Raw genomic sequence first — 23,628 nt, 5'->3', positions numbered from 1 at the left:
GACTCAAGGAGGATCGCGTTAAGTTTTGGTGGTTAAAGGTCAAAATTCCCAGTGGCCTCACCATGTACATGGAAGTCTCAAGTCAGCCTTTAGGGAATTTCTTATTTCCTATTATTTACCAGTTGCGGCTGAAAGAGGACCTCATTAGATCAAGGGGTCAAAGGTCATGGTGACTTCATATATTGCGAATGTGATATGTCAGGAACACCTGGAGGGACTGAACCCGCTCTGGTTGGCATCATTAGTCAGTATATGATCAAATTATTGCCTGCTCTGTACAATTATTTATTTTTCTTAATTGTGTGTAGCTACATTCTGTTTTACTATATATTACTCTCTTATAACATGTCGACTTTATTCAATTTAGACTATTATAGATTATAGACTAGATTATTTGAAAACACAGTGGTACAAAAACTGACCAAGGATGCAGCCTGGCGAAGTGTCCTCTAGTGAGACGCTGAGTAACAGCTGTAAGGACGCTCGGCAGCAGCACTGATAAACGTCTTGCTGTCTAAACCGAGACAGTGTCACAGAACCGTTAATCAGCCAACTGTGTCCCCAGGCGTCCCACACCCACGATGCCATCTCTGAAGCATCCCAGCTGATGAAGGAGGCTGTGGACGACATCATGGTGACATTGAACGAGGCAGCCAGTGAGGGGGGCATGGTGGGGGGCATGGTGGAGTCCATCGCCGAGTCCATGGGCAGGGTGAGTGTGTGTGATGTCTGCTCAGATGGTTTATATGGATTTCAGGTTGACACATATTCCCTATCTCATCTGTCTGAAGACAAAATGAGCGTTATCTGTGAGGGGGACTCCTCAGCGGGGGGGCTGAGAGTGTGTCCTTTTCAATGACTCTCATTAGTCCAGGAGATGACAAGTTTCAAATCCATAGTGGACTGATGATGTTAGCTCTCACGTATCCTGCTGGTGAACATGTCAATGTCTTGACATATATATATTTAGCTCATTGTCATTGTTTCGACTATTCTTTTTCTATTTTACACTCAATTTAAACATAGGAAGGCGACCATTGTAAAATAAATATATATTTTTGATTCAGGGCAGATTATTTTCAAGATTATAGGATAATAATCCATTATTAACAGATTGTCATCAACAGTGTGTCAACAACAGTGATATTCTAAAAATATTACTGGGCACCATCCTGGCATCAGGGACCAGAAACAAACTGCTAATGAACAAATAAATGATCATTAACAAGAATAATATTCTACAATAAATATTATAAATGATATTGTATCATATTACTTCTGTCATCCCACCGCAAGTCTGTGTGTGTGTGTGTGTGTGTGTGTGTGTGTGTGTGTGTGTGTGTGTGTGTATGTGATAATTATATTTATATGAGCCCTGAATTAAAACCAGTACTAAAGGTTTGCTCTTCACAGCTGGATGAAGGAACACCACCTGAACCTGAAGGATCCTTTGTGGACTACCAGACCACCATGGTGAAGTTCTCCAAGGCCATCGCCATCACTGCACAGGAGATGGTGAGTGGGCCGGTGATATCTACGCTCAAGTCCGTTACTGCTTCCCATTACTGTCCCGATCTACTACGATGACAATATGTGTGAGTAATAGAAGATAAGCATTAACCTGAGTCCTCTGATGATGTATGTTCTCTCTGTGGCCAGATGACAAAGTCATTGACCTGCCCTGAGGAGCTCGGTGGCCTTGCCTCTCAGGCGACAGTGGACTATGCACAGCTAGCACACGAAGGACGTCTTGCTGCAGCTACTGCAGAGCCGGAGGAGGTGAGAAGCCATGTTCTCTGTCCTATAGAGGATGTGGGGGGAAATGATGTGCTTGATAAGATTTAACAGATTACTAAGGTTCCCCTCAAATGTCAGATTGCGAAATCAGCTCAGATCTGTATTTTTCACCGGGAATACTTTCATATATTTGCTCACAAACCGGGCGGGGCAAATGTCGGATGTTTGTTCATGTGCCGTCCATTTTTAAGACTTCTCGAGACAACCTGAGATTTACAACATCAGCACTGGTTTCTGTATCATCCAGAGGACAAGCGATGTATGGAAACATTGCCCTTATAAGCGCACAGTTCTTATAAATAGCCTGTATATAACAGGCTGCTAGAAACCCTGCTGGTAACCATAGCGACATTGTGCTTCTACAAGTCCAAAAGACTATAGCGATGCTCATAATGAAGCACCACCCACCCGTGAATCTCATCTGGAAGTAAAAAGTGTAGTGCCAGCATTCGCGCTCTTAGGGTGCTTGACATCATTTTCATCCACTCGCTTGATAAGAGACGTACCAGTGGGGGGGCGTGACTGTGATCGTGTGGTACGCTGAGAGTGCACAGATGAGACGATCTGATGTGGTCTAAGTCAATGCTCGGTTATGCTTTTCAGGTTGGTTTCCAGATAAGGACACGAGTGCAAGAGCTGGGCCATGGCTGCATCTACCTGGTTCAGAAGGCGGGGGCCCTGCAGCTCAGCCCCACGGACAGCTTCTCCAAGAGGGAGCTCATCGAGTGCGCCCGCGCCGTCACAGAGAAGGTGAGCCATACGGATGGGTACTGGTACGGCATCATTATCTCATGCAGGAGGAGGATGTATTTTTTTTTTCTCTTGGCTTTTTAAGGGAGGTCTATTTTTACAGTCATAATTTGCAATCTTGGCTGTTTGAAGTTTGGCAGCAGCATCAACTCAAAATTTGCATTTTAATGAAATTTATTTCCTGCATTTGCCAGATCCCCGGCTGTATATACAGTAAATTCCTATTTAAATAATGTGATAGAGAATTTGTAAGTGTGTGCAAGATTTAGGAAAGTGTAGCCTATATTGTAGCAGGCAGGAACGCGCTGTACTTTACTTATTATTTATTATTTTTTACTGTAAAACTGCAGCCTTAATTTAGTAGCGTAATTAGAATATAGGTTTAATGCGGTTTTATGCGATAACAACCCGTGCTTTACTTTATTAATGTTCCAGTCATGAGACCATTTTCTGCTGACCGGCCTCAAACTGAATTTAATAATACTCGTGTCTCCCTGTTTTGACCCTGGTAGCATTTAGCCAGTGTGGCTCACATGTTAGACTGTCTCTCCGCTCTGAGGCTATAATTTGATTCAGGGCTCATGTAAAACATTCAGAATCTGTGGTCTCATGTTTGCTGACATTTGAAGCTTGTTCCTCTGAGGGCCTTCTGTTTGTTTATGAGAGATGGGCAGACACCAGTCTTCCAGGGAGTTATGTGATTTGCAGACTGAGGCCCATTGAGTTAATGTGATTTTGCAGCAGACTCTGATGTAACGAATGCTTGACCCTGCTCTCTTGTCGAGTCCGAGCTTCCGGCTTTAATCCGGATTGTCCAGATGTTTCACTCCCAACGTTATCAGCCCAGCTTACCTGCTCTGTTAGGGCTCCACCAGCATTTTTCTTTTCAATTTCAAAAGAAATTCCATTGGAATCATTCAACACATGCAACAAACCGGTGTAATTTATACCTGGTCTGAACACAATGTGTTTGAAGGACTTTTTCTGCATATCTAATGTCATGCTTCACATGTTCCAGGTGTCCCTGGTGCTGTCAGCACTGCAGGCGGGGAACAAAGGCACCCAGGCCTGCATCACAGCAGCCAGTGCTGTGTCTGGCATCATCGCTGACCTGGACACCACCATCATGTTTGCCTCAGCTGGAACACTGAGCCCTGAGAATGAAGAGTCCTTTGCCGACCACAGGTGCGATGACTTTGACTCAAACAAGCAAAACGTATATAATGCTGAATGAAAAGCTGTAATCGCCAAAAAGAGCAGCATTCAATGGTGTTAGATAAATTAATAGGTACGATTAGCGACATGATGTATGAATTATTTATAATTCGTCATCTTATTGTGTATATTTTGCTATGACGACATTATTATGAGATTGCATTATTACGATATAAAAAAGTTAGCGTTGCCTGATTGAGGTATGGACTGCGTGCACGGAATCCATTGCCCCTCTGATGCTCTTCATCATTTTCTTGCAAAGACTCATTCAGAGGAAGTACAGCATTCATTCATTTCACATAATGAATGAATGCCCTTAATAAACACATGATTGGATCAGAAAAAAGACCCACAACAGCTTCCTTTCATGTTGCTGGAGCTGAGTGTGTAGCAGCTTGAGAACAATGTGTTCCCCGTGCCGTCCCTCAGGGAGAACATCTTGAAGACGGCCAAGGCGCTGGTGGAGGACACCAAGCTGCTGGTGGCTGGAGCCGCATCCAGCCCGGAGAGACTGTCCCAGGCCGCCCAGTCCTCAGCCAAGACCATTACCCAGCTCACTGAGGTGGTCAAGCTGGGAGCAACAAGCATGGGCTCTGAGGATCCTGAGACACAGGTGATGTAAAACCAAAACACATTTAGACTAAAGAGTGTCTGATACAACCACAGATGCTTCAGCCATATGTAGTTGTAAGCATTTATTTCTATTTAAAGATTTTAATCTTTAACAAAGCTCTGACATTACATTCTAATTCTGCTGCAGGGAGCTTTGTTGTCATTATTCTTTTCTCTTGTATTAGTCATTTACAGTGAATGACTTCTATCTATCTGTTCAGCCAGCATTATATTCTCGGTGTAATTGCAGTTTCATCTGAGACACACTATGCCTCTTCTTTTCCCTGTGTGTATATGTCTCTATCTCTGCCCCTCACTGGGTCTGAAGTATCATGACGAGGTGGGAGTGATAAGGGCTGCAGTGTTAAATCCTCTCCTCGGGGAGCAGCTGATAAACCTATACTCTGACCATTGTGCCGTATTGATTCCAGCTCCATCTCCCCGCAGGTGGTTCTGATAAATGCCGTGCGCGACGTGGCCAAAGCTCTGGCGGAACTCATCGGTGCCACCAAATGTGCCGCCGGGAAACCAGCCGACGACCCGTCCATGTATCAGCTGAAGAGCGCGGCCAAGGTAAAAGAACGCACGGCTCAAACAAAAGCCTCACATATCTGGATCAGCTGCGTAGGGATCTCACTGATGCGATCTCCAGTTTGTTGTCCAGTTAATACTTTTTAGTGGAGATATTCCTCAAACGCCGTCTTTTCATTAGAGCTGTGTTTAGTTTCACATATTTGGAAGCAACAATGTGCGCTCGGGGAGGATATGAACGGTCTTATCAGGGTGTGTATTTTATTTGCTTTATCTTTGTGTGGGACTGGACTTATTACAAAGAGGAATATTTTGCAAGGTGTGTGTGCGTGTGTCTGTGTGTGTGTGTGTCTGTGCGTGTTTGTATGTGTGTGGTACAGGTACATTACCCATGTTATCACGAACTGAACCTGTTTACACGGTTAAATTATGGGGATTTGTCTCCCTTATGGGGACAAACCAACTTTCCATAATGTATAATTTTATGTAAAGATGAAAACATGTTTAAGGTTACGGTAAGGTTATGTTATGTTACGGACATGGTTCGACAAAGTAGTGGTTATGGTTATAGTCCTCAAAACTTCCTCAGTTTATTTATTTTACTCAAGTTTCTCATGTTTTCTCATCCAAATGGAATTAGGGCCACCCATGACCCCGGTCATGTTGACAGATTGTTTCTGTTCCTCCAACATATGGTGACCTCCCAGAGCGACCCTCTCAAACTCCTGCTGATCATGCTGCTCAAATTCCAAAACCATATAATATTCACTTTGCGGAATGCAGCCTAGACTGACCAGAATGTGTGACATTTTAATTGTATTTTTTATAATTCCCTGTGTCAGTGAATCCAATGTATCACCAGCACTAAATCAGCCTCTTTTAATTCTGAAATAACCCCTTGTCTTTCTTCAGCGGCTGATTGTTTAATTTCCATTCGATGAGCATCCTTAACACATGTAGCCATTATTCACTCTAACAGAATCAGTGAAGGAGGAGACAGAAATGAGTTTGCAGCAGAAGAGAAAGAGCTCCACCTCCTGGTCAGACAGCGAGTCTCATTATTACTTTGTTTCACAGGTCATGGTGACCAACGTGACGTCTCTTCTGAAAACAGTGAAGGCAGTGGAGGATGAAGCCACTCGCGGGACGAGGGCACTGGAGGCCACCATCGAGTGCATCAAGCAGGAGCTGACGGTGAGAGGGCCTGACAGGCCAACCCACTTCTTCTGTGGTCAACTGGGAGATGAACCATAACCTCTCTCATAGCCGGCTCCAAGAGGGTCAGGGATATCTGTTCCTATTTCTCTTAGATTTTCTGTACTTTCCTCCCTCTATTGTCAGTCCAGCTTCTTTCTCCCTCCTTCCTCACAGCCCCTGCAGGGTTCTCACAGCTCTTGTTAGGGTCTTGGTGGTAGAAAAAGGCAGAGTGAGGAAGGAAAAGATTTTAAGTGTTTTCTTCTTGTAATTTACTGCTCCTGCTTATCGGAGGACCTCCAGCTGGAGAGGAGGCTTTGCCAAGCGCCGAAGCCAAATTCACAGTCTAACTTTCTAGTTATACTCCTGCCCATTTTAGGATTTTCTGTCTGCACTTTCTGAGGTTACACAGCATCTGTGTGCACGTCAGTTCTTATAAGACAATGTTCCAATCTGTATGTACATGTCCGAGCTTTGCCAGACCAACTCCCAACCTGTGTCTGTGCTTCATCACTCCGGCAGGTGTTCCAGTCCAGGGACGTCCCGGACAAGTCCACCACACCCGAGGTGTTCACCCGCATGACGAAGGGCATCACCATAGCGACAGCCAAGGCAGTGGCTGCGGGGAACTCTGCCCAGCAGGAGGACGTTATCGCCACTGCCAACCTGAGCCGAAAAGCCATCTCCGATATGCTGACTACATGCAAGGTGCTAATCCATGCCGCCCCTGCCAGAACTAGGCCTCACACAGGCAGCGTCTAGGCTGCCAGGGAACACATGAGCCCGGGCGGATGAGAGCAAGTAGGACACGAGAGTCCAGTCCACTGCCCTCGCTGAGAGTGACTCAGTCGCTTTCTCAATGTCGTGCACTGTAGCATCAGTCGTGTCCTTCAGCGACTGGAGAACGGTTGAGACAGAGGGAACCAGATCATCATAGGCTGTGCTTTTTTTTAAACCAAAGCATTATATTCACATCATTAGAGTTTGTATTACCTTTTTAATTGATCTATATTTGGCACTAGTTACATCTGCACAAATATAATAATGTGATGATGCTTCCAAACCTTGTGTAGCGCATTTTTACTTTGATATCAGGACCTCTGCTGATTCCTAAAAATCCACTGGGAGCAATGTTTCTATCCTTTTTTTTAATTCATGGTACCACATTGTTTTTCTCACCCTTCCAGCAAGCAGCGTTCCACCAAGAAGTCAGCGAGGAACTGAGGAGCAGGGCCCTGCAGTACGGATCTGAGTGCACCAGCGGATACATCAACCTTCTGGAGCAAGTGCTGCAGGTTAGAATGAAACATGTGTTATAAATAAATAATGGAAGTGGCTTGTGCATGTGCATGTCTCCAGCTATGTATAGGTGGTTTCTGGTGCTCACTGTCACAGGTCTGTTCTCAAAGATGATATCCTGTGATGCTTGTCAATTCTTTCCTGGCTTCCTGTAGCTCACACATTTAAGTGTAAAGTCACTATAACCTGATAACAGAAAGCCGGACTCATGAATAAATACAAGGAAGGACAGGACTAAAATGATTTTCTCTGCCTGCAGTCTGCCTGCATATACATTATTTCTACATTATTACATTTCTGAGCACCTCGTTCTATAAGACATTCTTTAATTCAACATTAGGTTCATAAAAGCAACATGTTTTACTAATGGTTAAATATAAAGAAAGAGTAAAAAGTCAACTAGATTCTCAAGTGACCAAAAAAACTAATTTAACTAGGCCACACTTGATTTACCTAGAGAGTGAATAAGTTTCAGGTCAGGTTATATATTATTAGTTTCAGTTATTAGTGCTTCAGAGTTTCTCATAATGACTGGTTCATTGTTTTTTATTCGATTGTGCCTTTCACAGACATATCAGTTTCAGTATTTATATTTGCAGACGTGCTAATATGAAAAATGAACAGAATAAACAGAAAATGCAATAAAAACATTTCTCGGTGTTGGACATTCGTATTTATGTGTATGGATGTTTACAATGATCAATACGGTGTTAATGAAAATGTTTGCTATTTGATTGTATTTCTTTTTATTTAGAGTTATGTATTATGAAGTCTATGCTCAAACTGTAAAATGTCAATCCTTGATAACAACATTTTAGGAATTATTAAAACATTTTTTAATATATACATCGGCCGACATACCATTATCATAAATGCTCTACTTCCTAAAATTTCAATATTCTAAAAAAATCCATATCGTTCAGGCTCTAAATGTAATTTATGATTAAGATTCTTTTGAAAGATGTTCAATGTCCAACATCACTTTCACTTTCCAACTCATCTTTGTGTGTGCACGTGTGCGCCTGTTGGGCCCTCGTGTTGTCAGGTGCTGCAGAAGCCCACACCGGAGCAGAAACAGCATCTGGCCCTGCACTCCAAACACGTGGCAGCGTGTGTGACCGAGCTCGTCCAGACAGCAGAGGCCATGAAAGGTGAGGCCACAAACACACAAAAACAAAAAAACACACCACACACACACTACAGATGTACACTGTCACACACTCTTACACAGCACACACAAACAAGAGTTTGGGTTGACAAGAAAGTAAGTTGTCCATGACCCCGTTCTCAGCGATGTCAGGATTGTATGGCCCATTTAACACACATGATAGTTGTGTATATTTATCATTCAAAGTGTTTGGTACTCCGTGAAATGTTATTTTATTCAGAGTCATGAATTTTACAGAGGCTCGTTTGCTTTCCAAGGCAGCAGCTTTTTAATTTTGAAATGACTCTGCGACAGTGAACACCCTGCTGCTGTGTAAAACTGGAAAAACTGAGATTGCAGCAAAGAGCGAGTTGAAAAAAAAAGGGGATTCCCATTAGGAGCCAACCCAGTTTGATACAACCTGAATACAAAATAAATTACTGGATGTTGACGATTAGTCAGAGGAGGCCTAATCCTCCATTGCATGAATAATATGACTGTGTTAGTGAGTCAAACCTGACTCCATCCTTAATAAAGGTCAGGAGAATCACTTTGCAATATTGAAATGTTACTGCAGAGCGATTGCCCTGCAAATTGTCCTAAATGAAGCTGTGTGGGATTGTTATGACACAAACACACTCCACTGCTTCCTCCAGAAACTGCACTGCCACATGTGACAGGGGTAATAGATTGTGTTTGGTTGAGAATTAGATCTCAGCGTTCAGCCTGAGACCCAGTGGGGCTATCCACTTCACCTCCCTAATGTCCCATGTGTTCTCTGCCTCCCTCTCTCTCTCTCTCCTCTCTCTCCCCCCCTGCTCTTTCCTTGCTGCCTCAGATGGAGGTAAGTGGGATATAGTGTGTTTCGTTCCCTCGGATCACCTTTCATAGAGCCACAATGGGGGAGGGAGGGGGTGGTGTAGGGGAATAGATGAAGGCTTGGAGGGTCGGGTGGGGGGTGGGGGGGTGGGGGGGGGTAATAGAACAGATTTCCCCAGAGCTCGACGTAATCTAGGAAAACATCGTTCCATCTGCTTTACCAAGCTGTTCCCAAACGGCTCCGTTTTATAGGTGCTTAAAAACCTATAAAAAGACAATGATCCATCGAATTTGCACTTCTTCCAACTTTGAGTTTATTTTATTTACCTTTGAGACATTAGACTTTAAATAGTTTCTTTGAGCTCATGAGCTCTGATGCTGTTGAAGGAAGTTGAGATTCAACATCTGTGGGATGTCCGGATTAGTGCATGAGAAACGAACATCATTCATATTACATCATCCTGCAAAAATGAATTGAAAGTGTCATTAGCAGAATTCTCCTCCTGCAGTAGATAAACACACTGTAACCAGCCACTGGCCGTGTGCGCTTCCCTGTTTCCAGGATCAGAGTGCGTGGACCCCGAGGACCCGACTGTCATCGCTGAGACCGAGCTCCTCGGAGCGGCGGCGTCCATTGAAGCCGCCGCCAAGAAACTGGAGCAGCTGAAACCGAGGGCCAAGCCCAAGGTATGAGTGCCCCTCTCTCGGCCCTTTTCCACCCACACAAACGCACACGCAGCTTGTTGCCATTAGTCAGCAGGGGAGAGTGCAACGGGGCAGAGGCAGGGAAAAGGTGACACCGACTTTGAAGTGCAGTCGTCTTTTTCAGTGACTGAGCTGCTATTTGATCATCATAAAAGGAGAAACAGAGAATATGTCTTTGCTACACACACATACACACTGTGTTGAGTCAGACAGCTGGTCCGGTGAGCAAACATGGAATGCTCGGAAAACTTTCTTCAAACACACTTTCGGACATTATTTGGAGTTGCGTTGCCAGGAGACACAATTGCACTGCTGGGTCCTCGAGCTTGTGTTGGAAAGAGTTCAAATGTGTAATGAACTGTTGTGAGAGAACTTACTTCCTTTGTTTTATAGCAGTGTTCCTCATTTCGACACTCAGGGAGACTTTTTCCTGCTGTTGTTCATCTCCTGAAAGACAAAACAACTTTACAGCATGATAAAAATAAAAGGATAAAGATAGGGAAATCTATTTCACATTGTTCTATATGTAATATGGGACTGTGTTTGTGATTTGTGCTCTTGCATGATGATTGTGATGTTTATCCGGAGACTGAATATAGTTAGATCCTGGTGCTGTTCCCTGTGTGTCCCCCTTTTCTATTCCTCCTCCTGTTCACAGTGATTGTCAGTTCCACCCTCCATGTGACTGCATATTTAGGTTACACCAGTTTTAATAAAGACCATATAATGCTCTGTCTCAGACTATAATCCCACAGCTACAGACTGCATTTATGAGAAGGGGATTAGCGAGTGAAAGGCTTTTCCTCTTTTAGATGTCAGTGTCTCCCTCTAGTGATCTAATAGGAAGCAACTCGACTATTTAAAGGAGGATACCACTGAACCTTACTACTTCTTTTACTCAGTTACTCTTTAATATGAAACTGTGCCTCAATAAAACCCAATCCAAATGTGTCCATTCTGAAATTGTTTTTGCCCTAACAAGGCCCGACAGTCCCCTTATGAAACTGCATTTACATGCACTAGATCCAGATTTTTATTCCCCCAAGTATTAACTCATAAAGAACAACATATATGATTTTATTTAATTCAAACACTATTAGTTTAATGGAGTAATACTAATAGTTATTTGAGGTATAAAGCTGCCATGTAATATATGCTCACATCAAATTTACATGACTTTATCTCAAACAGTTTGGATTCTCCTCCTTCCTTCTCTTTACTCCCTCTCCTCTCTCCATCTCCATCCCTCCCACCCTGCACTGGTGAGGGGAGGACTCTCCTGCCCCCCCGGCATGTTTCCCTGACCCCCCTCACCCCTCTCTGAGCCGTTGTAGACCTGGAAGCCTTCTCTGCAGGGCTCTGTCTGATATGTTTGATATATTAGGTTGTTATTCAGTCCAACTATATATCAAACATATTCCTACAGTGTCCCGCCCTGTCTCCAGCCACGTGTGCCTTGAGTGTTTATGGAGGTCAATCAGATGCGGTTGACTCCCCGAGGCAGAGACTGTCCCTGAACTGATACACTGTGATCTTCATTCTGGGTTGTAGTTCAGGTTTGGGAAACATGGTGAGATGTTACTCAGCTGTCATCGGAGAAATGATCCAGCATGATTGTGCTCTGTGTGCAGTTTACACATCATGGGTTGCGCTCGGGGGCGTATAGCTACCAACAAGGACTCGGATTTTAGGTTTTTAGGAAAGTAGGAGGGAGATTATATTCTGCAATTAAACACAAGCACTTAGTGGATATTTCATGAGGTGATTAAAGTATTTTTATAATCGTAGTATGAAAACATTCTCTTATTTGTCAGCCAATAAATAAATAGAAAAACTAGAATGGCTCTCAGTAGAGTGCATACCTCCCTTATGAAACCATTTTTAATTTCATCTTTCATTTGGATTCACTAAACATGGCTGATTTTTTTTAATCGAGATTCATGAATTACTCTCCGGTGAAATCCATGAAAGTGTAAAAAAAGGCCCTGTCTCACAATATAAAAGAACCACGTCCTTCCACCATTTTGTTGTAATCCATCCAGGATTTGTGGTTTTTGTGTAAATCTGCTAAATAACAAACAAAACAACGCAGATAAAAACATTACCCTCTTTGAGGCGGTAATAAATATTTTCTGGGAATAAATATGTTCAGCCCTTCATGATGGGCGATTTCCAAAAATGGAAGCAAATTGTTACAGGCAGAAATAATAATTGACTCTTTCTTTGGCTTTAAGTCTTAAGTTGACGTGTTGGTTTTCCTCCCAGCAGGCAGATGAGACGCTGGATTTTGAGGAGCAGATCCTAGAGGCTGCGAAGTCCATCGCTGCAGCAACTAGTGCTCTGGTTAAATCTGCATCGGCAGCACAGAGAGAACTGGTGGCACAAGGGAAGGTCAGTTTACACACCCACTCAAACAGATGAATGTACTACTGTAAATCTAATGTTGAAATGCAATCACTTGTTCCTCTGACCCCTCCTCAGGTGGGATCCAATCTAGCTAATGCAGTGGATGATGGCCAGTGGTCACAAGGTCTCATATCAGCGGTAAGAGGCTGTGAAAAATTACTCGTATAAGGGTATATAGCTCCATTAGGCTAATTGGCCACTTCAACACATATTCTGTATATATGTATTGAGATGAGATGTTCTTCAAACTGTTTACATTAAACACAGGCAAAATAATCATTCTCTGGTATACAGTAATAAATAAACTTCACCCCCCCCCCCCATTTAAAATTTCATAAAATCCGGATCATTATCCAGATCTAAACAAAAATTCACCTATCATAGATATTAGATGATTTTTTTCTCATAGATCTCTGCATTATACCTTGAAAAATTTACAAATATCGGGAGAAACACTCCATCGGTTAATGTTAAAGAAAGGGAAACAACCTAAATCCAGGATTTGCATCTAAATTCTTCTTTCATGGTAACCCATCATCAGGTAGATCTTGTGTTTTGCTGCAAACTAACAGACCAACAAACAAACCTCTTCGGGGGGAGGTAATGACTGTGATTATCTTGGCTCGCTGTAGGCTCGTTTGGTAGCGGCAGCCACCAGCAACCTGTGTGAGTCGGCTAACGCCTCGGTTCAGGGCCACGCCAGCGAGGAGAAGCTCATCTCTTCGGCCAAACAGGTGGCGGCCTCCACAGCTCAGCTGCTGGTGGCCTGCAAGGTGAAGGCGGACCAGGATTCTGAAGCCATGAGGAGACTTCAGGTAACACCGGGAAAAAAAATGTTATCCATGACAACTGTGCGTACGTGTATTGTGTGCTGGCTAACTTTGAGACGATCTGTGTGAAGGCTGCTGGTAACGCCGTGAAGCGAGCCTCAGACAGCCTGGTGAAGGCGGCTCAGAAAGCAGCGTTCGACAAGACCGAAGATGACAGCGTGGTGGTGAAGACCAAATTCGTCGGAGGCATAGCTCAGGTGAGACAAAACCCTGAAAGGTCTTCATGAATGACCCGGAGGAAAGATCATCCACATTGTGTGGTTTGCCCTTTTCACTGAAAGTGTGCGGCTCTCGCTGATGCGCTGAAATGCCACTGTTGTTTTCCTGAGGTTTTGATGAGCTGCTGTGGGTAAAGGGCTCATCAGCTTCACTTCAAAGCTATTTAGAAGGTTTGCTCGACACCCACAGCTGCAAAACATCCTCCTTTAGCCGACTTTCAGCATCTTACTGATAAAGCAGATAGAATGCTTCCTTTACAGCTCTGTGAAAATCTGACAGTTATTGATGTGTCTGTTTTTTTTTTCACCAGAACTGCAGGGTGCTAGAGGAAGCTTTACTTTTCATCTTGATCTTGATCTTAAATTAGTTTCTCAGTCAGTGGTGAACCCCAGCCAGGTGTTATCTTGTCAGCTTCTCTATTGGACCAATGAGACTCGCTGTCTCACTCATGACTGATCGGTGTTGCACAAAGAGGAGATTTAGACACATTATCTCTTTAAAGACTGTCTGTGATAGACCACTATCTTTTTTTAAATGAAAAAAAGGTAAAATAAATATTCTATTAGGTTTTACAAAACATTTTAACCTAATCCTAACTATCTTTTCCAACTTCCCTCTGAAAACTTCTGGTAAAATAACAATATGAGGATGTCTGTAATTCCTCTGCTGTAAGAAATAAGATAACAAATATAACAAAAAACATTATACTCTGAACCATGTCATTATTGTTAGCTTTAAATATCGATTATTGTGTTTACAGCCATAATATCCGCCCTAATTTTACATGCAAGGGCTTTTCGTGGTCAATGTTGTCCTAACATGGAAGCATATACTCAATCTGGATTGAACAATCAAGATCAGTTCTCAGTTTGTCCTTAAAAACCTGCATGTTTCCCTTGTGTACATCTTCAGGGTCATCTTCCTAGATTTTCTCTTTTAGTATCGGACTATGTATCAAAAGGGCTACAACACATACACTGTTATAGTAGAGAGCAAATGTACAGTAGAGTGTGGATACCCCATTTGAGCCTAACTGGGAGAGTCGGGATTTGACTGGCCAGTCCAGGTTTTCAGACAAATATTTTGAAATGATATTTGGGTTGGGTCGGTCACATTGGCTAGGCGGATCTTTTTTTACCAACAATAACTATGTGTGTCAGAGACAGGGCTACAAAAACTGATCTGACTTTAACTGCGTCGGGCTCCGGTCGGGTTCAGACAGAAAAATGTCCTCTAATCCACAGTTCCATTCAAGTGAGTTGGAAATAGCTCTTTGGATCCGCTGTAAATCCCCTTAAAGCTGCAAGGGGGCAGTGTGAGCTCAAAGTTAGTGTTGGCTTTTGAAATTCAATGTGCTGGGGTCACTGCCAAAAAAACAAAGGTACATGTCCAAATACCTGGACATGTACCCAAAGACTATCCTCATACGAAATGGGGTATTTATATATTTTCAAATTTCACTTTAGATCCTAATCGATTTTATTTAAGTAAAGGAGGCTGTGCAAAGTCATTTGTCGTTTGTCCACAGGAACAGGATTAGAATGAGCGAATGGGACATTTCATGTATGTGCTGCTCCCGCTCTCCTCAGATCATTGCGGCTCAGGAGGAGATGCTGAGGAAGGAGAGGGAGCTGGAGGAAGCCCGCAAGAAGCTGGCTCAGATCCGACAGCAGCAGTACAAGTTCCTGCCCAGCGAGCTGAGGGAGGACGAGGGCTGAGGGGCCGAGCGGGGAAGGACGTGCGCTGCATTGATGAAGACCCCTCTCGTCATAGGCTGATGTTGCCAATGTATCAATGGCTGCTTTACTCTCTTATAATCGAGGAATATACAGCACTTGAATCAGGCCTGTTGGGTGAGAACAACAAGTGCCTGTGCTCTGTAGTGTGTTTGTGTGTGTCAGCGTGTGTGTCAGCGTGTGTGTCAGCGTGTGTGTCAGCGTGTGTATTTGTCAGTTAAAGACACTCAATAAGGAAAAAAGTTGTTAATATGAGCAGGTTGAGAAAGTGTGATAAAGTTGTATGGTTAATGTGTCACTGCTTTGTGAGTGTTACTCCATCATGAGCATTACTGACTGTTACAATCATGAATTTGAGATGTTATGAATGCAGAAATCCTCTATAATCTTTGAATGTTCTATTAGTGTTGATGGTTCAGAGCAAATGGAAATGAACTGGTGACGCCTCCAACCAACCTTAGGGTCCATGGCTTATTCTCCCAACATCCTATGTAAAAACATCCGAGGGTTAATAGAAAGCGGAGGGAGGAGGGACTCCTCGTTTCACCACTGCTTTGCATGCACCATAATGTCTATACATATCAATGAGGCTACTAACCAATAGAGTAGTATAGAGTGGAAAGCCACTTGTATTTTGCTATTGAAAATGTGAAATTGCTGATCATCTGGATAAATCATTTCAAATCAAGGATTCTGACCACCGGCCAACAATTGATATAAAATATTTATTCTTGACAACATTTTCTAAGGACATATGTGACCAAATATGTCTTTGTCCTTTTGTGAGTCGGGCCGCCTCATGTAGCCCCGGCAGCCCCTCCCTCACCTACGCAGGGCCGTGTAAGGAAGATATATGTTTACATTGTGTGTCACGTCTGCTCCTGCTCGTCTTCGGGAATTAATCCCTCTCCCTGTAACACTGGCCAGATTTAGTTTGGGTGCCCGCTGTACTGCACACACACTCACACAAACATACACACACTCACATACAGCTATTTTCCCTGCTCTTCACCCCGCTGTTATGGCAACAGTATTTTCACTTTGGACTGGCGGTCAAAAGCAATACAACGATTCTAGCAAGATACTAACGAGGGTCTGCGCGGTCACTGGTTGGTCGATTGCATACGTGCAGTGATGTTTGGCTTTGCCCTCCTGAATGACACAAGAAATACATTTTTGCACTGATCATAAACTTACGCACTGAAGAAGGCAATTTAAAGCTTCCGTCACATACAAAGCAGAAGGAAGTTCTGATGGAGGAAACTGATCCAATAATTTCCTTCACTTTCGTATATTAACGTGTTATATATTGCAAATGTTACGCACTTCATCTCCTCAGTCTGTCCGTGCCAGTGTCTGGTCTGCATCGTGTACTAGTGCCTTACTCGAGTCTGTCCTGTGAGCAGCTGAAGATCAGGCCCGGTTTGGAGCCTGACCCTCTTCCTCTCTGGATCAGAACATGATGCCATGCTGATGCCCATCGGGGTCTTAATAAACTGTCACCGAGTCCCTCTGCCATACAGTACAATGCCTTGGCTGGTGACCTGTATACCTGCCTCCAATGTTATAATGCTGATATATAATAAAAAAGGGCATCCGTGGATACCTTCGGATTCAGAGACCATATCAGAACTCTTAACACTAGACTGCATTCCATGAGCATGTGGCAATTTGTGTTTGGATAACTTCCTTGTTTCATCGTCTATTCACTATAAAAAAAAAAGATTTGTTTTTATCAGTAAATGTATTACCCTGAAATATATTGTCTTACTGATTTGTCTGAGTATAAACAGGAAATAGGAACCGTTAGTAGCCCTGTTATGAATCGGTGTTGTGCTTTCTTTAACAGACTGCATTGGTTTTATGATTTAATGCTGTATGTATAATATTTATCTGGTCACAAAAGTATTTTTTGTATTCACCAAAAAATAAAAAAAGTTTCAAAACATCTCGTTACCTTTTTTATCCCTGTTTCGCATCAGCGCACGAGAGAGTTCTAAATGTCATACCACATTCTTTCCTGCAGATGTCAGTGTTATCCTTCGTAGTTGAGTCAGAGGGGTCAGTGGATGTTTGGAGAAATATGTTCGAGTGGAGCCTTTGGCAAAGTCCGCCACACCAAATAAGGACACAGTGGATGTGAGTTTTTTTTGTTCGCAGAGCAGACCATGTAGAAAACACTGATTTCCACTTAGATGCTTGGATTCACATAGAATGAGATTCACATATATGTCTCTGTATTCTATCTCCACAGTGCCACATCTAATACCATTGCGTGGTTATTAAATAAGTAGCAGTAAATAAATTAGCAATAAATCAGGTGATCGAGTAGAAATCTTTTTCACCCTGAAACTGAACCTCTCTCTGCAGCAGCGGTAGATTTGGGCCTATAGTGTGTAACAATGGTTGAGAGGTGGCCAGAGCACAATACGTTGAGTCGCCCTAATGAACACCATATTTGGTTGTTTGAGTGTTTTGGTCTCATGCAAGGCCAGGCCACACAGTGGAGAGGTAAAAAAATGGAGCCGTGTGTTTAACTGGGAGTGTCCGTCCACTACTCACCCTGAGTCTGTCTCTGTCTCCCCCTCTGTCTCCCCCTCTGTCTCCCTCTTCAGTCTTGAGGACCATGAGGATGTTTGTCTGGTTGAATCTGGCGTTTGTTCAGAGTTAGGAGATTAATGATGTGGTCTGGTTCGAATCCTCCGTCCTATTGTCCTTGACATGATTTCAGGCTAATTAGTAGACCACTCTCTTATGGCTATCATTAAGTTTCCACATAAGGTCATGCATTTATAGGCTTTAACTGCAATGTTTCCATTTGGCGGGGGGACCACTATGGTCAGCATGATTGCTCCAATGAAAAAGAAAAAGAAAATGCACTCAATCACCCCTCTCTTCACTTCTTCAACTTATTTCTATTTGTCAAGCTCTCTCTTTGTTTTGTTATTGGTTGGCACTAGACTTCCGTTCACATGAAAGTTTCCTGCACATGGATGCAGGTATGGACTCCAGAGGCACCTTTTCATCACCATGGGTTTGATGCCTGATCTCTTTCACCGCGGTGGATTTCATTGACCTCCTCAACCCACCCAGGCTCATGTGGAGCATATATCGAAAACAATTTAATAATGTCGAGATTATTAAATTAAATTCCAGGACGGTGTGCATTCCTGCATGCAAGACATTCACAATGTTCCGTTTGAAATGAAAGTGCAGACATTAGAATTATAGACTGTGCTTTTAATACTGCACCTAAATCTCTCAGTTGTCTGATGCACTGGAACCGGATAATGATTCATTTAAGTTTCCAGAGATCTTATGACACATAAAGTAAATCTTAGCATCAACAGTGTACATCTCCAGCATCCTGATTCTGATATGTTTTATAATAAGTGTGTTGGACTGGGCTTCTCCAAACTGAAGCCATGTTAAACCACAAAACCAAACGACACTGGGTCAGCTCTCCACATTCATCACTTCCCCACGAACCTACACTGTATTTAAGCAGAGCAGCAGTAAAAACACTTGGCTATTGCAGGATTTCAAATCCATATTTTTATATTATTTTTCCAGTTTGGACAAAATGAGGAGTTAGCGCATGCTAGGATGTGCTACTGTGCAGGAATGGAGTCACGGCAGCTTGTGCTAAGAACAGCTTTGGTGAAATTGAGAGTTGTCCCACTGTAAAGCTATGTAGCCAGTTATAGCATGTTAGTAATACTCTTTAAATCTCAGTGTTTGTCAGTTTCTCAATTTGCCTTGTAGGGAACTAATTTGCCGTTATATTATGAGACTAAATTGTGTTTAATCATACTGAGAAAAACATGCCTAAATCACACTATAGAAAAGATTTTCTGTTTTGTCCCCAGCTGTGGTATAAAACGATGGAACAGTTCAGGAGGGCATAATGGTTTTAAACAGTGTGGAGAGAGGGAGAGAGTTTCTGCTCTTAGCTGGTTTTCTGCAGTTCTAAAGCTACGGGATGAAAGAGGAAGGGAGGTTTGGAAAAAATGCACGCCAGGAAAGGCTTTTGGGTTTTTGGGCTGGGCCACACTTCTCCGACTTTTTTTGTTCATGGACATTTGAGTCTTACAAAATCTTTCTCAGGACCATGCCAGCTTCAAACTGTTCTCCTCCTATGTCCTGTGTTTTTTTGTTGTATTTATAACCACATCAAGGTTGAAATATCAAAACATCTGCATAATGAAGGGATAAGGCCAGGCTTTAACAGCGGTTCAGCAGCAATGTCAGACATTTCCAGGTTGCTCAAGCTGATAAAACAGTGGAAACCAACATTGTTCTTGGGTCGAATGCCTGTAGTTAATGTTTGGCTTTGGTCCATTTTGCCAGGCGGCTTCACACAGTCCAGACCCAAAGATTGTACGGTAGAGAGAAGTAAGAATGTATTCAACCAACTAGTGGGAAAATTCACCAAAAGCCTCAGAAAAACCATCCAACTTGCTGTTTCTCACGGTTAATGTTACTTATCCTGTATTGTAGCTGTATTTTCTCTATATCTGAGGAGGTCGGGTTTTGTCACTAGAAATACAGCCAAACTAAAACATGTCAGACACTTCATGTTACACATATAGACTTCAAGTAAACACAGTGGCACCGTCTTGGCGACTAAATGCTCAGAGAAGCCTGATGTAAAGAAACACAGTGGAGAGCTACAGTATGGTTCTAAGTGTGTGAGCTCGCAGTGTTTAAAAGAACGCCTGTACTCACATACCAGCTCCCTGCCTGCTCAGAGCTCCCCTAACATAAACCTCGGAGACAACAGCTGATGGATGTAGAGCGTCTTTTTACTTAGGTCTGGAGCTCTTGACTATTTTAGGTCATCAGCTGGGTTCTTCCAACATGTCGGCTCCATAACTCACAGCCTCTGCCTTAATGAGAGTGTGCAGATGACAACTTCTGTTGTTTCGTAACTTGGAACTGGTTCGTCCCTTCTAAAGGTTACAATGGTTATCCGATTGAGATCATGGTTGAGTTTACGATTTTTTCTAATTTGCTACCCGATAGTCGTTGGACCAACTGGAGGATTAGAGCATGGACTGTACATGGATTAGGGTAATGAAACAGGGCTTGATTGACAGACAGAGCGTGTTGAAACACTCCTGACTGCTTTGAGTGTCAAATTCCAGGAAGTGCCTCATATTCTGGCCCTTATGTAACCATCTCACCGAATTCACCCATTTCCATGTGATAACAGGTGGGTGGTGCCTCCCCATGTAAGTATTTGTGTTAGCTGCCGCCCCCCCACCCCATTGCCCGTCCTCTGCCATTCGCCGTCTGTGTCTTCCATGACGGCACAGCAGCACCTTTGGCCTCAGCATGTAGGGAAGACGCAGTATTTCTTCAGTCAGCAATGACAGCGAGGCTATATTGGGACCGAGCCGAGACTCAAAACTCCAGTGCTAATTTTGGACAACTCCACTCGTAATGTCAGGCACTTCTACAAAATGATGGTGTGTGACTCCCGGAACTGGCCTCTAAAGTTGGGGCCTTTTCTCTGTGATTAACAGGGATAGTTCTCCATCGTGTCTGAAACTGTGTGTTGGGAGTGAAGAGCACGGAGAGAGAGCGGTCCGTCTCAGACTGTGCGGCCGACTGGAACTGATCTGCAGCGTCTCCTGGGATTTAAGCTGTCTCGGGTGAAATCTAACACTCGTCCATCCAAGCCCTCCTGTCTTAATAAGGAAACTATGCTCAACACTCGTCAGATGACAGGCCGCATTTCTGCAGAGAGAAAAAAAATAAAACCTCAAACCTGCGGCCTGTGTTAAAGCTGAATAAACACTCGCTCTGTGCTCAGCAGATTTTTCTCCACACTGTTTCCACTTTTCAGGAGGAGATTTGGTGTGGGAACAGTCAAAATGATTAATCCATACTACAGGAGTCTAACATGGACCATTTGCCATGACCTCCTGTCTCCTACTGTTGTCTGACCTGATTACTTCTGATGGATCCATGGAGTCTCTCCCACTTGGGGAAATAACTTAGGAGAACTGACAAATTATTAGTACAATTTGGCTTCTTTACTTTTAAGCTACTTTAAACCAGAGTAGATATGACAGCTGCTTGCGCCCCTGTCTGTTGACATGTTGTTTGGCAACAGGATTGCTAAAAGAATACGAAACAGATTTCCACTAAACTTGACGGAAGGGAAGAGTACGGGCCAAGAAATATTAATTCCCATTCAATTTTGTCACGATTCCAGACAAAGGAGTTTTTTTTCCTTGCACTTTTTGTACATTATGAGACAGGGCTTCTTTTTAATAGAGGGAGTTTCACCAATTTCACAGGGAATAAATCAAGGATCTTGATTTTGTAGTTTGTAGTTTGGTGTAGCCTGATTGAAGTTAAGGGAGCTGTTGGGCCTTATATAATGCCTGTATTTAAATTTAGCTTTTCTATTTATTCACTCATTCCCCTATACACCCACACATTCATGCAATGCATCTATGTGCAGCAGTTTCTCCAAACATCATTCATTCAACATAGACTTCAGGGGTAAATTGGGGTTCAGGGTCTATCCAAAGGACACTTCACTAGCAGAATGGAGGAGCCAGGGGTCAGGCCACCAATGTTATGTTTAGTGCACAGCCTGTTCTATATTCTGACCCACAGCCCCCCATGTGTTCGACTGAATGCAGTTCTAGTTACTGTTTAGATTTAGATTTACAAGCGGACAAAAACACATTATAAAACATATTATATAGCATATTAAAAGCTGATTACAGAACTAGTTCTCAACCTTTTACACTAAAAGGTGTCATGTAGGGATCCTGAGCTACAAACAGGGATTTTTCCCTGTAAACTCCTCTGATGTTTCATTTAAAGAAAACATTTGGAGAAAAGCATGACATTTTTTTACAAATTTGTGAAGCAGATTTTTCTTTGTAATATCACCACCACTCTGATTCTTCCTATGTCCTTGGGACAGGGCGTGGCCTCCATGTTGGAAACTAATGGACTGAATCACCCAATGCTATATACATTAATTAAAACTCCACCTCTATCAACCACTGCGGTAAAATGCTGAGAACAGTGATTTGACTATTCATGTAAACTTTAGGTTTTGAAATGCAGGACTTTTCCGTGTAATGGAGAGGTTGACACTAATGTGAAGGATCTGAGTGCTTCTTCCTCCACTGGTCTTTCCCATGCTTTTGATGGGACTGATGCAGTCTGTGGGCAGCCTATAGGAGCATAATTACACTCTAATCGTACTGTATATTGTTATCTCCGACATCCGAGGCCTCAGAGGAGGAACTAACCAGATCACCCTGGATGGATGTCTAATTATTTTTATATCCGCACCCTCAGACAGCTGTTTTACGACTGATTTCTACCACTGTTTTATCTAAAGCTGCCTTAGCTGTGCGGTGAGTCCGGGCTCCGACGGGTCACGCTGTGTGATCAAACGTTGGGCTCCAGGCGGTCTCTGGTATGAGAATGCAGGTGCCGCAGAGCTGTGGGTTCCTGTGGCATTCCTCAGTGCACTGAGACCACTGTGACCCAGTCAGGGTGAACACAGCGAGCTTTCAAACAGCCACACACAACCACGCTGGAATGTCCCATCACCGAAGATTCTCACACGTGCTCCACATTGTAGCTATTTTCTTCAGCCAGGCTATGGTCATTTTGTGGTTTGGAACTCATACTTATAAACGTGACAAAAAAGCTTCCCTCTCCTTTTTCAAATTTAGGAAAGAGGAACTATATTTGTTTGCTACAACTTGTTGTAAGTGTTTCTGATGAGGCCAATCTCCCTTCGCAACAAAAATAATTTTAGTTTTTTGAAAAGCTTGTATCTACAAAGGTATACAACCGAGAAATGCAGCGATATCATAGAAGTGCAGCATCCTCCTCATTTTGCCATTCTTTCACTGCTGAGTGCCCGAGGCCTCAGTCAGAGCTGTGGCAGGGAGAATAGTGGCTGAAACTGAAGTGCATACCAAAAAGTTTTATAGCCCTGTGGAATGGAAAGAAATATCGAGCACGACTTTGGACCTCACAAAAAGCCCCCGCAACTTCGCTCTCTCCTCCGTCTCCTCTAGCTTACACGAAAGAGAAACAGAGAGAGGGAGAGAGAGGGTAAGAGCCCATATATGGACACATATATGAAAGATTCTCCCTCCGTGTGCAAACACGGAAACTTCTAGCCCTGTGAAATGAGGGGCAAAAGATTGGAGGCAAATATTTAAAGAGAGCTATCTACAAGATGCCGAACAGCTGCGAGCTGAGATACAGAAACCCAGCCAGAACCAAAACACAAGAATCAGGCAGCGAGAGGGTGAAGATATGACGTACATCAGTAGAGGACAGTTGGTGTCGTAGTCAGTGAGCAGAACACAGCTGT

General features: G+C 43.2%; 1 protein-coding gene across 3 annotated transcripts in view; it reads left to right on the top strand.

Moving 5' to 3' along the window:
* The window catches only part of tln2b (talin 2b), an 81,896-nt gene extending 64,688 nt beyond the window's left edge, over positions 1 to 17,208 (top strand). For 2 of the 3 annotated variants that reach the window (XM_062390033.1, XM_062390031.1), the window contains exons 41-57: positions 566 to 712; positions 1,414 to 1,515; positions 1,660 to 1,779; positions 2,401 to 2,547; positions 3,566 to 3,732; positions 4,192 to 4,375; positions 4,822 to 4,947; positions 5,983 to 6,099; positions 6,622 to 6,807; positions 7,287 to 7,394; positions 8,444 to 8,549; positions 9,927 to 10,051; positions 12,335 to 12,460; positions 12,551 to 12,613; positions 13,108 to 13,290; positions 13,377 to 13,502; positions 15,114 to 17,208. In XM_062390033.1, the coding sequence (XP_062246017.1) occupies positions 566 to 712; positions 1,414 to 1,515; positions 1,660 to 1,779; positions 2,401 to 2,547; positions 3,566 to 3,732; positions 4,192 to 4,375; positions 4,822 to 4,947; positions 5,983 to 6,099; positions 6,622 to 6,807; positions 7,287 to 7,394; positions 8,444 to 8,549; positions 9,927 to 10,051; positions 12,335 to 12,460; positions 12,551 to 12,613; positions 13,108 to 13,290; positions 13,377 to 13,502; positions 15,114 to 15,242 (2,262 nt within the window). In that variant the 3' untranslated portion in view covers positions 15,243 to 17,208. The remainder of the gene's footprint in view (positions 1 to 565; positions 713 to 1,413; positions 1,516 to 1,659; positions 1,780 to 2,400; positions 2,548 to 3,565; positions 3,733 to 4,191; positions 4,376 to 4,821; positions 4,948 to 5,982; positions 6,100 to 6,621; positions 6,808 to 7,286; positions 7,395 to 8,443; positions 8,550 to 9,926; positions 10,052 to 12,334; positions 12,461 to 12,550; positions 12,614 to 13,107; positions 13,291 to 13,376; positions 13,503 to 15,113) is intronic. The other variant, XM_062390032.1, reaches the window with a different exon arrangement.
* The last annotated feature ends 6,420 nt before the right edge of the window (positions 17,209 to 23,628 follow it).

Source organism: Platichthys flesus, chromosome 6 (genome assembly GCF_949316205.1).
Source record: "Platichthys flesus chromosome 6, fPlaFle2.1, whole genome shotgun sequence".
In the NCBI taxonomy this organism is placed as follows: Eukaryota; Metazoa; Chordata; class Actinopteri; order Pleuronectiformes; family Pleuronectidae; genus Platichthys; species Platichthys flesus.
Note: the sequence above shows the minus strand (reverse complement) of the source record. Positions and strands in the feature narration are given on the sequence as shown.